Raw genomic sequence first — 14,185 nt, forward strand, 5'->3', positions numbered from 1 at the left:
AAATCAAAAGCAAGGTAGAATCTGAAGAACCAAACAAAGGATCTGGAGGGTGAGGCAGAAAGCCAGTCTACTTCCAAATTCCATTCCAGGGTAATAGTAAAGCCTCCTCAAACTGATTCCAGACTTAACTCAGCTGCTAGTGTCATCCCATTGGGTTCCAGGCACCCAAACTATCGTACACTCAGAGTGGATCTCAACAAACCTGGCCCACTAACTGGGGGCTGGAGATAAAACTCTGAACACTAGCAGATAAACCTTTAATGGAGAAGCACCCAATTAGCTAAAGGGAAGGTTTAATTTTTTTGGTCTATGAAGCAACTTGGGGTTCTAGAATTATATACAGGAACACTAGTTTAGCATCCCTAGGCAAAAAGTACATTCAAGTCCTTAACAACATCCTCAATGTCTCTCTCTTATCACTAAAGTAAATTAGAATTCGGCTTCAGGGTAACCTAGAACCACAACAGGGATACTATTTCAATAACCTGAAAGGCAGCCCCTCTAGGCCAGAAACTCACTGTGAGGCTTTCTTTGTTTTAACATGTAAAACAAAATCTAGGGGCTTTATCAGCTTCACGTCCTCCAGCAAGATGAAGGATCTAGCACATCAAAGGGGCTTCCCTGGTGACACAGTAAAGAATCTGCCTGCAATGCAGGAAACCAGGATTCACCCCTGAGTCAGGAGAATCTCCTGGAGAAGGAAATGGCAGACCACTTCAGAATTCTTGCCTGGGGAATCCCATGGACAGAGGAGCCTGGTGGGCTACAGCCCATAGGGTTGCAAGAGTTGGACACAAATTAGCAGCTAAACCACCATCACCACAGCAGAGCAAAGAAGTCTCAGAATTCTGGAATGCAAATGAAGCGTTCTAATTTAATAAAAATGTATGTGGATAGTGCTGACCAATGAGTAATCTCTTCCTTCTGTTAAAGAGATATAATAATTACAGACAAGAAGAGAGACTGAGAACCACATTTAGCTCTGCTATCAATCCACAACACCCTTCCACCCTTATCTAAACTGCAAAATCAGAAATAAGAAAGAATTTTCTGCACCTGTAAGGCAGAGATCAGTCTTCAGCCTTTGTGAAAACTGTTGGATGTTTTTGTTTTCTTCAAGCTGAACGGCACAAAATAGCAACTGATTCTATAAATACATGCAAACCTCATTTTTTCAGACTCATTCTAGCAAAAGAAGGAAGACATTACTTACGGGGTTGATTTATAGGAAGACTCTGGATACGGTCGCTTCTCGTTCACTTTCCCATTGGAGGAGTAGGCCACCGGGCTGTCCACTCTCTCCACATAGTCTGAGAGGGGAGGAGGCATGTCTTGTGCACCTGCAGAAACGTTTTTAACCTAAAGAAACAGTTCCAAGAGACTCAGTTATTACTTAGCCTGTAACTTAAAGGGGGAAAGAAATGGAAGAAAAATATCATATATAAAATTATCTAATGTTTATTGGCTCATTAAATACTATTAACCTATTTGATGACCTTGTTATTATATAGTGTTAATAGTCAAATCAGCACAGAAATGGTGCTATTGTTAGTTTAACACATCCAGAATCAATTACAAAGAAGAAAAAGAATCCTAATTATCTGATTCTCATCCTGATGTGATTAGGCGGAATAATTATCCACCCCATCTTAGGAAGACTAATCTCATTTTATCTGGCCCTAGAGTTACAGTTAGAATTTTCATTTCTAACAAGTTCTAAGTAATGCTGATGCTGCTGTCTGAGCACCACTCTTGGAAAACCGCTAATCCAGGGCAAAGAATATTGGTCCTTCTTAATCCATTCACCCTAAAGATGGCATCTTAAAACCACATTAAGAAGCCCAGGAGCTTTCCTGGTGGCTCAGGCCTGCCAATGCAGGAGACCTGGGTTTGGTCCCTGATCTGAGAAGATCCCACATGCTCCAGAGGAAGAAGCCCGGGTGTGACACCACCACCGAGCCCACGCTTCACAGCAAGAGAGAACTAGCGAGCAGCCCCCACTCTCCACGAGAGAAAAGCTCGGAAAGCAACAAAGACCCAGCACAAACAAAAACAAATTAAAATGTAAAAAAAGAAGCCCAAACTGGTTTCTGATTTATTCATAAAAGATCTGTTTATTCTCCTTCTACATTTTCAATGGCTCTATCACTCACAGCCTCTACAGTATAGTCAGAGCATCACTGCCTTCTCTACCTTCCTTCCTATTCCCTGCTGACGCGTGAGTGAATCTGTCCTAAGAACTAATACACGTTGGAGATCATGCCTTGTTAACATGAAAGTTTTCCCAGAGAACCTTTGGGAGAAAATCCATATATAATAATCATAGCCAATTAGAGTTTTAACATTGTCTATTAGATTTCATGCAGTAGATCTAAGACTTTAAATTTCACCTAAAAATCTTCACTTATTAATTACTCTGCTCTAAAAAATAACTGCTAAGCCCAGACAAGTCAGAGTTGTTTCAAAGTAAGGGAATAAAACTAAGGCGGGAGGGGGGCATAACTCAAAAAATTATTTCCATGAAAAAGGTCAATTTTTCAAAAATAGGGCTGGTGGGACTCTTTTAGCTTGGTGATGAGAACAGCGGCATCCAAATATAATACCTCGGTTCACTCCAGATTTGCTGACTACAAGTTCTAGACAGCCTCAATCACTTCATCTGCAACACATGGGGAAGCTACCTGCTTCAGAAAGTTGTTCTGACAATTAAATGAGATGACGAGGGATCACAGCACGGTGCCTTTGTGACCACAATGAAAACTCAGGAGATGCTGGTTTCTGGAATCAAAGCTGTTGGAACTGAACAAAGAATTTTTACAAGTATTTGAAGGGGACAACAGACTTTTAATGGGTTATTTTGCTATGTAAGTCTTTGCAATGAGATTCAGCATCAACATAGTATAGTTCCCTGCCACCCACACACACTTTACATCTTGCTGTCCATAAAGCACAGCATTAAAACCTGACCTGCTTCTTTCCTATCTCTGCTGTATCACCTGTCACAAGATATTTATTTATCCACCCCTTGAAGTACATAGAGGTATTTATTCTTGATTGTTTAGTATTCCCATGAGTCAGAGAGGAATGGAATCATTTCCTTCTTAAAGTGGAGTTTGGCAGCAACTGGGAAACCAGTGGGTGGATTACCAGGGAGTGTGCTCAGATCCCACCACAGGGGGTCGGGTGGGAACCATTCCTGGTGCCCACTGAATTCTTTAGGACTTGACAGCATCACCCAGCTTTACAGGCAGAGGCCCGGCCAAGCCAAAGGCATATGAGGTTTAAAAAGACTTCCTTCAGAAAGACATCTTAAATTCTTGGATTGAAAGGTTCACTATTAGAATGGCAACATTCTCCAGACTGATCCACAGATTCAGGCAATCCTTACAATTTCAGCTGGCTTCTTTGCAGAAATTGACATGTTGATCTTAAAATTTACACAGAAATTAAAGGGACTCAGAATAGCCAAAACAACCTTGAAATACAAGAACCAATTTAAGGGGTTGGGGCTTCTTCTGTGGGTGATAAAACTGTTCTAAAATTGACTGTAGTGATGGCTGTGTATCTCTGTGACTACTAAAAACCACTGAATTGTAGACTTTAAATAGGTGAGTTGTATGCTATCTGAATGATAATCTCAATAAAGTTTAAAAGAAGATGGAAAAACAAAAATAAAAAATAAATAAAAAGACCTCCTTTTCTCAAAAACCCATTTAACTCTTCTCCAGGTTTCTTTCCTCTCTACAAATTTAGCAGAGGGTGCAGAGCTCATGGATTTCCTACCGATCGTGGCAAACCAGAAACCAAAACCCCCCCAAAGAGGTGTCTGGGTGTCTCTGCAGAGACTTCTTACTGCCCAGGAGGGAACGTCCTTCCTCCTTTCTTTGCCAGCTAATCCTCACATTGGACTTCAAGTCCTGACTCACTAACAAGTAGCAGTCACGCCACCACCTCCCGGGGGCCTTCCCCACATGCCCCCCGCGGGGAGAGGCGCCTCCCTGTCCTCCCATCCCGCCAGCACCTGTGCACACCCCTCCCACCAGAGCACGTGTGTAATGAAGACAGAATTGTTTACGCACAGGGTGCCGCTGCTCACACGTGTCTAGTTTCAACAGGCAGTGGACCGTTCTTTAAGCCACCATCGTCTCTGCTTGCTTACAGCATGCCACATACTGAACTGAGGGGTCATTCAGTAGGTACACCTATACAGGTAAAGTGAGGGGGTCCCTCTACCTGTAAAGTCATCTTTATCTAACACTCTATCTGCAAGCAAGTAAGTGAGGGGATCCCTGGAGGAAAAGAACCAGGACTGGTTTTCCTGACATGAGAGGCCATTTTGAGATCTAAGCGTGGCCACAATGCTCACCCTCGCTCAGATCTCAGTAATTAACCATCTTGAGGGAACCAAGGCATGCAGGAACAGAAAAAAGACACTCAAACAACAGTGCAGTGATAAAGCAGGGTTCTAGTTCCTCCTCAAGGGATACACAACGTATCTCTGAGTTTGCCCTAGTTCCTCCTCAAAAGATACGCACATATCTTTGAGGTTCGCATGAACTAAGGCTCCCAGCCAGGTGGAGGATGGAATGATGTCGACACTCCTGACTTCAACCAACTAAAGCGTGGACTCTGTCAACCTCTGCCCCATATTCCATACTGAATTCTCCTCTGCTCAAGCCCCTTTGCAAATGCAGAGATACCCTTCGCTTAAAACTTCTTAAAACTTCCTCAATTTCGCTGTTCAGCAAAAATGCTGCTTCGGGAAAGATCCCCAGTGTTCTGCTTACTCGCTGCAAGTAATAGTAAATTCTTCCTTCTCCCGATCGATGGCTTGGTTGTGTTTATTAGCTCAGCACCCACCAAGAGGTGAACCCAGTTTTCAGGTAACAATACTAAGTACTCCCTGAAGGAGGAAGCAAGGGCTCAGGGTGCCACGACAACTTCCCCAAGGACCTACACCCAGTAAATGGAAAAGTGGGATTTAAATACTTGAAAGCCTCAGCTTCAATCCACTGCCTCTCCCTGGACAGCTGTCTGCCCGCCTTCCTCTTTGGGTCTCCAAAGCCCAGCCCAGGACCTGGCAACAAGCCCGAGCCTGGAGTCTGCTGCATAAAGGTTACCTCTGCTCTACTGCCTTATCAGATGAGCTGTTCTGGGCTGAGTTCTTTTATCTCCTACTAGAGTCAGCAGACGGAGAAGGCAATGGCAGCCCACTCCAGTACTCTTGCCTGGAAAATCCCATGGATGGAGGGGCCTGGTAGGCTGCAGCCCATGGGGTCGCTAAGAGTCAGGCGCAACTGAGCGACTTCACTTTCACGCATTGGAGATGGTAATGGCAACCCACTCCAGTGTTCTTGCCTGGAGAATCCCAGGGACGGGGGAGCCTGGTGGGCTGCCGTCTATGGGGTCGCACAGAGTCAGACATGACTGAAGCGACTTAGTAGCAGCAGCAGCAGAGTCAGTAGAACTGCAGAGCCTGACCACTGACTTTACCCTCCAGCACAAGTCTTTTGTTACTTCAACCTTTTTCATACATATGCACAAAAAATTTCAAGGCTGTGCTCGCTTTGGTGGAGCAATACTCTGGGAGCTGCAATGCAAGAGACCCAGATTTGATCCCTGGGTCAGGAAGGTCCCCTGGAAAAGGGAATGGTGACCCACCCCAGTATTCTTGCCTGGAGAATCCCATGGACAGTAGGGTCTGGTGGGCCACAGTCCACAGGGTCGAAAAGAGACAAGATTGAGTGACTAACACTTACTTACTTACACTAAAATTAGAACAATACAGAGATTATCAGCATGGTCCCCGGGCAAGGATGACATGCAAACATGTGATGTGATAAGTATTTCTGACAAAAATGCCCAGCCAGACTTAAAGATGAATAAGAAGTACCTTGTCCTTGAAAGGAGTTAAGTGTCTAGAGGCAGAGGCAAAATGTGTTTGTAAAACAAGGAGTAAGGTCATTTCTTCTTTCCTTTTTATGCTTCACGTTTCCCCAAAGAAGCTAAAATATGACTTTTTCTCACAGTACCAACGCAAAGTGAGTATAAACCTGCTGCTTTCAAAGGACAGTGGGAGGAGGAGGAGGGGAAGCCACCAGCATCAGTCATTACATGAGTCCTCAACCTGTGTTTCCTATGGTGAGAACAGGGATTTCCAAGACTCACTGTTATTATTGATAGGATCCCAAGCCAGCCCACAATGCCCATAAGAGGTAGCTAAAGTTCTTTAAACAAACAACCCTATCATTTTCATAACTACAGTAAGTTTTTATAAAGATTTAGAACCTGAGAAAAATTTGGCTTAATTCTAAACAGCAAATGGTGAAGTCTTCCTCAAGGAACTTCAGAGCAGCGCTAAGAAACTAGGGGCAAAAGAAGGCAGGGTGAAAAACAAAATTCTGCAAGATTTGTCTTCTACTAAGCACTGAGGGGAAAGAAAAATTTGAGAGTCAAGCAAACACCGGAATTTGCTGCTGTGAGGCTAAGAGGAGCCTTGGGCCTGAGGGTGACCCACCCCCAGGCTCTCTGGGAAGGCGGGGTGGCGAGGGGAAAGGGCGATGATGCCGGCCCAGAAATGCACAGGCGGCGCCCAACCAGCCGCTCTTCACTAGGGTCTGCCTGGAGAGCTCCTGGTCCAAGCAGCATCCTTACCCCACAGACAGACTTTTTTTCACATAAAAGGGAAAGACAAGACAGCAGAAGACACTCAGATAGGCTGAGGCTGAGGAGGAAAAACATCCCCAACCAGAGTCCCAAACAGGCAGACTTATAGAGGCTAAATTCCAAAAGGACAAATGCTCTCACCGACCACGTTTAGGAATAAGAGTTATTAACTTAAAATGACAGCAAGTTTTACTACGAGTCAGACTCCAATCAAGAAAGACATTTCTAAAATGTCAAAATGAAATAAATTCAAGTAAAATAGTTTCAGAAGACCTTCACAGGAGGCAGTTATATCGAGGACAACATTTTGTTCAGAATTTAATTATACTCATTAGAAGTGGTCTGTGCCACTTGTGAAAAAAAAAAAAAAATCTTTGTAACACGTAACATCTAACAGGCCTTGGAGAGTTAATGAAAACATCCCAGATCCCTGTGGGGTGCCAAGGGGGGCCACAAACAGGGCAGCTGAGCGCAGCTCTCCTCCCAGCAACTGTCAGCACTGAGCCTTCCTCCCCGGGATGAGGATGGAGCCGCCAAAGCGGGCAGATCAACATTACTGGTGCACAAGCAAGCCTCCCCACCTTGAAGTCAGGGATGGAATTAATTCAAACGGTCAAGGGAAAAAAAAAAAGGTCAAGAGTGTTTTAGATCAATTCTCTCCTCTAAAAGAAAGTTGGGAGAAAACCTTTCTCTCCACACAAATCATCTAGAATTAGTACAAGCAGAAAGGACCAGCAAAAGCCATGCCCCATTTTGCTCTTCGTTCCATCTACATTGCAAGCTGCTCACACAACACAGGAGGAGAGTCAGACTGGACCTGCACCCCACTGGTGCGGCCATCTGATAGAAGTCATCCACCTCTAAGAAGGAGAGGACAGTTCACAGGCCAGGCAAAACCTGACTGCATTTGCTCCTCACCACTGCCCAGTGAGATACAATTATCTTCACACTCAGATGGGGAAATTCAGTCTCTAAGGTTCAGTTAACTTCCTCTAGGTCACGCAGAAGATGACACAGCAGAAGGGGGATGTAAACCCGGTCCGCCCGCCTCCCAAGCTCAGCTATTTCTGGCATAACAAATGATACCTCAGTAATTTAAATATGGCATGAGGTACCCATCTCATCTGGGCACGGACTATTCCCTAGAAGAACAGGAACCATCCTCACAGCCTTACCTCCTCACCACAACCGAATGAGATACGATGGGAATTCATTTTGAAGAGTCTTATCTGCCTGCCAGACTCTGGCTCTGAGAGCAGCTTTGGACACAGAATTACTATGAATGTGTGCCCCAGTCATCTTACCTTCGTTTAGTCAGTGTAGGAACACCACCCTCAAAAATGGACACTGGGGGGCTTTTCCTGCTTGGTAATTAAGGTGGAGAAATAGACCTGATGTCAGCGGGAGGCGCGCCTTCAGCTCCAGTTTTACAACCTGAGGTTTTGTACTCCAGGTTTACAATGTGAGGTCCACCTTCCCGGCCATGTGCCCTGGCACTACAAGTTTTCAAAACATGAAGTGGTCCAACTCGTTTTTCCTGTTCTCCGATATTTTACCTTCACAGATGCTCCCCCAACAAGAGCCTCTGGGAAGCCTCTGCCTCTGCCTCCGCAAAGTTTCCTCAGACTTTTCGCCACACTCAGTGGCTTGAAGGCAAACGCTCCCAAATACACTAATCCCACAAAGGAAGAGATCATGGACCAGGCTTGAGAGTCTGATTGATTTACGTTGATCAGTTGGCCCAGGGGATTTAGCAAACACAACGCTCCCCATCCAAACGCAGGCTGCCCAGAGGTGACATACCCCAGCAAAGGGGAATTCTGAAGCTCTTAAACAGTCAGTGAATTGCTAGAGCTTTGCAGGGGGTGAGGTGGAGAAGCTTACACTCAGTGAGTGATCCCCTTCGAGGCCCCTGGCTCTAGAAAGGGAAACCATGGAGCAGACTGCATTTTCACACCCGTGCGTCTTGTGCCGGCCTCCCCAGCAGCTGTGTCACAGGCACGGCACACCTCAGTTCTCTGAGCCGATGCGAGTCACCACCTGGCCTTCCAAATCCCCTTCAGCTTACCACAGCACTCCCTACAACCTTAGCATTTTCTAAGTTTGCCCTTAACTCAAAACCCTCTGGGCTCGCAGGATTGGGGCTGCAGCCTGGCTCCATGGAACAGTGTGGAGTATTCTCACAGTGTGGTCCCCAGACCAGCAGCATCAACGTCACCTAGGAAGGCAGAGATGCAAGTTTTCAGGCCCCATTACAGATCTGCTGCATGAGAAATGGGTGGGTGGGGGGAGGTCTGAGAACCACTGACGGCGGGGGGGCGGGGGGGTTCCCCTATGTCACAGACAACTGCCCTGTTTAGACCATTATACCCATACTTATAATTGACTCAATGATTGAATGCTGGAAATCCAGGAATCCCTGCTTTCAGAGCCCCAAAGACACTCAGCAGCTCCAGCACTGCTCACCTTCCATCACAGCTGTCTACGCCAGCTCCCCAGGATGCCCTGGACAGACAGGGCCTCTGTCGACCCTGCCGCTGGGTTCTGAAGGTCAGTCCCGAGATAGGACACTTGCACTCTCGTTCCATTTCACCCCACCCGACGCTACAGATAACAGCAAAACCTTTGCCAGGGGACAGCCCAATACACCAATTGTCGGCGGTCCACAGAACTGCTTTCTCATTAAAGAATGCTTGGACTTACTGGTTGAAAATAAAAAAGCTATTCGAGTTTCTTCAACTGTCTAACTCTGACTACTGCCACTGCCCCATTCTAGTCACCTGCTCCACCTGGGTGGAAGGAGATGAGATGCAGAGCCTGCCTACACCTTTCAGAAAAACATCTGTTCTTATCTGATAGCAACCTTTCAAGTAAGAGGAAGAACAACAGTTAAACAACCGCAACCAACCATGAATATTTTGGGTATTCTTATCCAAGCTCCTTTATTCCATGCCATCAGTGCAAGTACTAACACAATTATTCCTCTATCTAAAATTGATTGGGAATTAATAAATTACATGTTGGCCCTCACCTAAGCCCTGTAATTGTTACAGGATCAGCATATTCTATAGACGGAACTTCTATTTTCCTGAAGTACACAGAAGAACCTACTAAATGAACAGGCAAAGTGCTTATCTTCATCGGAGTCCAAGGAAACCAAAAACCAGCCAAGGCTGACCGCAAAGAACAGTGTTAAGGACCCTGCCTCTCCTCTACACCCAGCCAGATCCTCCTCACTAGCTCCTACCTTAACAGGTAAGTGCTGGGAACAACATTGTAACAGTCCTGCATCACAATGTCAAAGCCTTGGAAACTTCTAGAAATAAGGTTAACTATCACACTTGTTAACTTTTAGATCTAAGCGTTTCCTACTTAAAAATAGGCTCGTGTTTAACAACCTTCATTTACTACTTGGTAACAATGGAGAAACAGTTTATGGGATGTTCTCTCCAAACACAGTCTGCTCTTGCCTCTGACATAAATCATGTGGCATAACAAGAAAATGAGCAACTTAGGAGACAGGCAGAAAACACTCCCTGAAACTGGCACGCTGATTTGTGGTAGAGACAAGCACTTTACACACACAGTACCTCATTTTAATGTTCGTGCTATTAACTGAACCATTTCCCCCAATTCTACTGGCAAAGAAAACGGAGGCTCGGAGATCTGAGAGGCAAACACGCCAAAAAACACAAGTTATAAAGGCAAATGTAAGACTTATGCTGCTGGTAAGTATGTCAGGCTTGAGACAAATTAGTGAAGCCCTCTGCAAACCTCATGTAAGAAGAGTATCCACACTGTAAAGACTGCACTTAGGATTATAGGAATAATGTACAGACTGGCTGCACCTATAATGGCTATTTAGGAAATGGTGGTTCCTACCTTTCTTTTACTATGACTTTTTTAAAAAAAAATTTTGGCTGTACCATGCAGCATGCTTGGGATCTTAGTTTCCCAACCAGTGACTGAACCCAGTGGGAGCTCAGAGTCCTAGCCACTGAATCCCCAGGGCAGTAGCTACAGTGACTTTTTTTTAAAACTTTGTTGCCAAAACTAAGACAGTGGTGCTCATTCCGCAATCAGCCTGATGCACTAACTGAGAGGAGTGCTGAGAAAGCAGAGTCTGAACCGCTGGCCCCCACGCGTCGAGTCAGCACCAAGTCTCCATCTACTGCTGTGTCCACCTCGCAGACCTTCAGCTTCCTTCATGCAAGTTCACCGAGGCAGACTGGATGACCTACGGTCCCAGGCTGCTCTTAGATTCTGTTTTCTTTCACTTTACCAAAGCCAAACCAAAAGGTATTCACAGGAGCACCTGAAAATTAAGTGCTTAACTTCTACTAACTATTTCGCCAGAATACCGCAGGTATCAACCATCAACTAAAACTAATTTCAAGTACACACATCTAACAATCAGTTCTTTAATATTTACTACAGGTGTGTGCTTTTCCAAAGCCAGATCCCAAGTTCTAAGAATTTACTCTACAGGAAATGAAGAGGTATGTACTGATATTTATATTTATGACCTTCTGAAAATGCAGGTGGGGGAAGAGAGATTTGAACACAAAGATTAACATGTACCACTCATATTTATGGGTGTGAGGGTATCAGCCCCTCCAACCTCAGCTCCAGCACCCACGGCTGAGTAGTCTGAGAACCAGCATTCTCACTGTGCTGTCAGGACACAGCTCCTCAGACCACAGTCCCCGTCCTTGTGTGAGACCAAGCTGGAAGGGACAGGAAGGGGTCTGAGCAGTGTGACACCCTCCAGGAGCAGCCAACAAATACTGAGGGGCAGGGAGGTGAGACAGGAGCCAGCAGAGTTCTAAGGGGCACTGGGGTGAAGCAGGCACATTCCAAGCTTCTCAGAAACTCATCTGAAGCTATTCAAGTCGCACTTTGCATTTAAACCTGGTCAGATGACACAGACATTAGAAATAAAAGGGCAATTACAATTAATCCATGTAGTGCAGGGGCTTTCCTGGTGGGCTAGTGGCTAAGACTCCGAGCTCCCAATGCAGGGGGCCTGGGTTCCATCCCTGGTCAGAGAACTAGATCCCACATGCTACAACTAAGAGTTCCCATGCCCCACTAAAGATCCCACATGCTGCAGCTAAGACCCAGCGTATCAAACAAATAAACAAAAATAAAATTAGTAAATATTTAAAAAAAAAATCCATGTAGCAAATATTCAGGTAGTAAGTATCATCTACAGACTGGTTTCCGTAGAAACCATCTCCCCATTCCACACAGTAACTGTGGCAACTGCCACAAGTCAGATGATGCGCGAAGGGCCCTGTCCCGGGCACAGTGCTTCATGTGAGAACGGCCACCTGACCCAGGCCTACTCATCCATCAACACCCCCTCTCCCTGTCAATCTTAGGTGAAGCACAGATGTGAAAAACTCACGAGTCCTAAGGAGCTGCTTCCTGCTCGAGTAATGAAGCCCACCAGACAGGGGGGAGTCCAGATGAGAAAGCAGATCCCAGTGGCCGTGAAGTCCTGACTCTAGCTGTTCCTGATACACAGCCACATCCTTGCCTCTGTGGCTAAGTTGTTTCAACTCTTTCTAGGTTTCATAAATCACGATCTGAAATGTTGCAGATAAATTCCTTTTTACCTCTCCTAATTTAAGCTCCATTTTTGTCAACTATAACTGGTACTCATGCAACTCAGGCAAAATTCTTTTCTGCACAATCAGCTGTTTTCCTTTCACTCTCCCTGTAAGGCAGACAGACATGTTTTACTGGTCGTCTTCATTTTCCCAGAGGCATCTCACATTTGTCTTGAGAGGCAGACCAAATAATACAGCCAGTTTCATAGATAAGAAAACTGAGGATGAGAAGGGTTAATCTGTTTACCAACGAGTGCTGGAATCAGGACTCAAACCCAGAGCGTTAGGGCCCACCATTGTCCCTCTACCAGGAATCCTCTCCAAACGAGGCTTCCCTGATGTACACATAGGTTAAAAAGAACAGAACTGATCTTAAGAGTCACAGTGAAAGCAGGGAAGCTGGAATTCACACCCTGGTATTCTACCTCCCTGATACACTGCTTCTAAGTAGAGAAGCCAGCACACACAGCAACAGTGGAGGGAAGGGGAAGACTACCAGCCCCACAGGCTGTTCGTCCGACACTAAGCAAAAGGTGTCCTCGGCAGAGCTGCTAAGTATGCTTAGGGCACCGGCGAGGAAGTCTGCTCAGTGTGGGAGCATCTGAGCGTGTCTACTCTGATCACAGTGGAACCACGAGTTCCATTCCTAGCAACGAGAACCACTTCAGCCATGCGAGCAAGACAGCAGAAGCGGAAAGGAACACATCGTGCGCTTTTCTAATGAAAGCGGGGGAGGCACTCCGGGACACGTCACCTCTGGGAGCAGGCAGAAGCAGGTGGGTGGGAGAGTGAAAAACATGGGCTAATGTAACCCAGACCTAGTAATGTAGGATGTATGGCAGGATGATGGGTGTTCGTGATGAACCAAATCAACAATACAACAAGAAGGTTATGAATGGACCAAAGACAACAAGGTCACGAACAAAGAATGGGGAAAAATCAATTTCTGTGCACTCGAGTCCAATTAAAGAGAGAGGATATATAATCATTAAAGCTTTCCCTAAAAGCACTTTGGCATGGAAATGCTCAACTGGGGCTCCAACCCTGGTTTTGTCACATTATGTGAGCCCAGGCACATAGTGGGGGAAGGAGAAGGTGGGATGGATGGAGAAAGGGACACTGAAACATACGGATGGCCCATGGGAATCTGCTGCATGACTCACGGAGCCCACAGACACACACTGCTCTGTGACGAGCTAGACGGCTGGGATTGGGGGGAAGTGGGAGGGAGGTTCCGGAGGGAGGAGGTGTGTGTGTGCGCCTATGGCTGATTCATGTTGACGCGAGGCAGAAGCCAGCACAATACTATAGAACAATCGTCCTCCAATTAAAAACTAATTTTAAAAAAATGCTTTCTGTTTATATAATAGCAGAGTTACCCTCAACATCAATTTTCTCCATTTTCAAAAAACATTACACATACTTACTGTAACAAAATGACTTTATTATTACATAATTATGCTGGTCAAAAATTGGAAAAAACCTAATACACAACAATACAGATTGGTCAAATACATCTCTCCAGTGGCATGTTACTAGAAAAGGTGTGTAGGACCAGAATTTCACACATTGCTGATGGCTGTATAAATTGGTACATCTCCTTTGAAGGGCAATTTCTCACTATCTATCAAAGTTACAGACGTGTGTGTGTGTGTATATATATATACCCCTTAGCTCAGTAATACTATAGGAAAGTCAGCCTACAGAAGTATATACATGGACAAACAGGTTTACAAGGCATACCAAGTTTTCTTTTCTTTTTAAATCCTAGCATTGTCTGTAACATCAAACAACAAACGCACCCACCAATGAGAATGATTACAGAAACCATGGAATCAAGTGGTGAGGAAGGATCACCGAGACGCACTGTAGGACTTTCCTAATGGTCCAGGGGTTAAGAATCC

The 14,185-nt window shown here is 45.3% G+C and overlaps 1 protein-coding gene and 1 non-coding gene across 8 annotated transcripts in view; one reads left to right on the forward strand and one right to left on the reverse strand.

The window, feature by feature from the left end:
- Nucleotides 1–14,185, reverse strand: part of OCLN (occludin) — a 48,965-nt gene that overhangs the window by 12,179 nt on the left and 22,601 nt on the right. For all 7 annotated transcript variants that reach the window (XM_043488640.1, XM_043488633.1, XM_043488638.1 and 4 more), the window contains exon 5: nucleotides 1,214–1,359. In XM_043488640.1, coding sequence (XP_043344575.1) covers nucleotides 1,214–1,359 — 146 coding nt within the window. The remainder of the gene's footprint in view (nucleotides 1–1,213; nucleotides 1,360–14,185) is intronic.
- LOC122454644 lies at nucleotides 5,745–5,851 on the forward strand. The gene has a single exon (XR_006273464.1). It is a non-coding gene; the product is annotated as a U6 spliceosomal RNA (small nuclear RNA).

Source organism: Cervus canadensis, chromosome 16 (genome assembly GCF_019320065.1).
Source record: "Cervus canadensis isolate Bull #8, Minnesota chromosome 16, ASM1932006v1, whole genome shotgun sequence".
Lineage (NCBI taxonomy): Eukaryota > Metazoa > Chordata > Mammalia > Artiodactyla > Cervidae > Cervus > Cervus canadensis.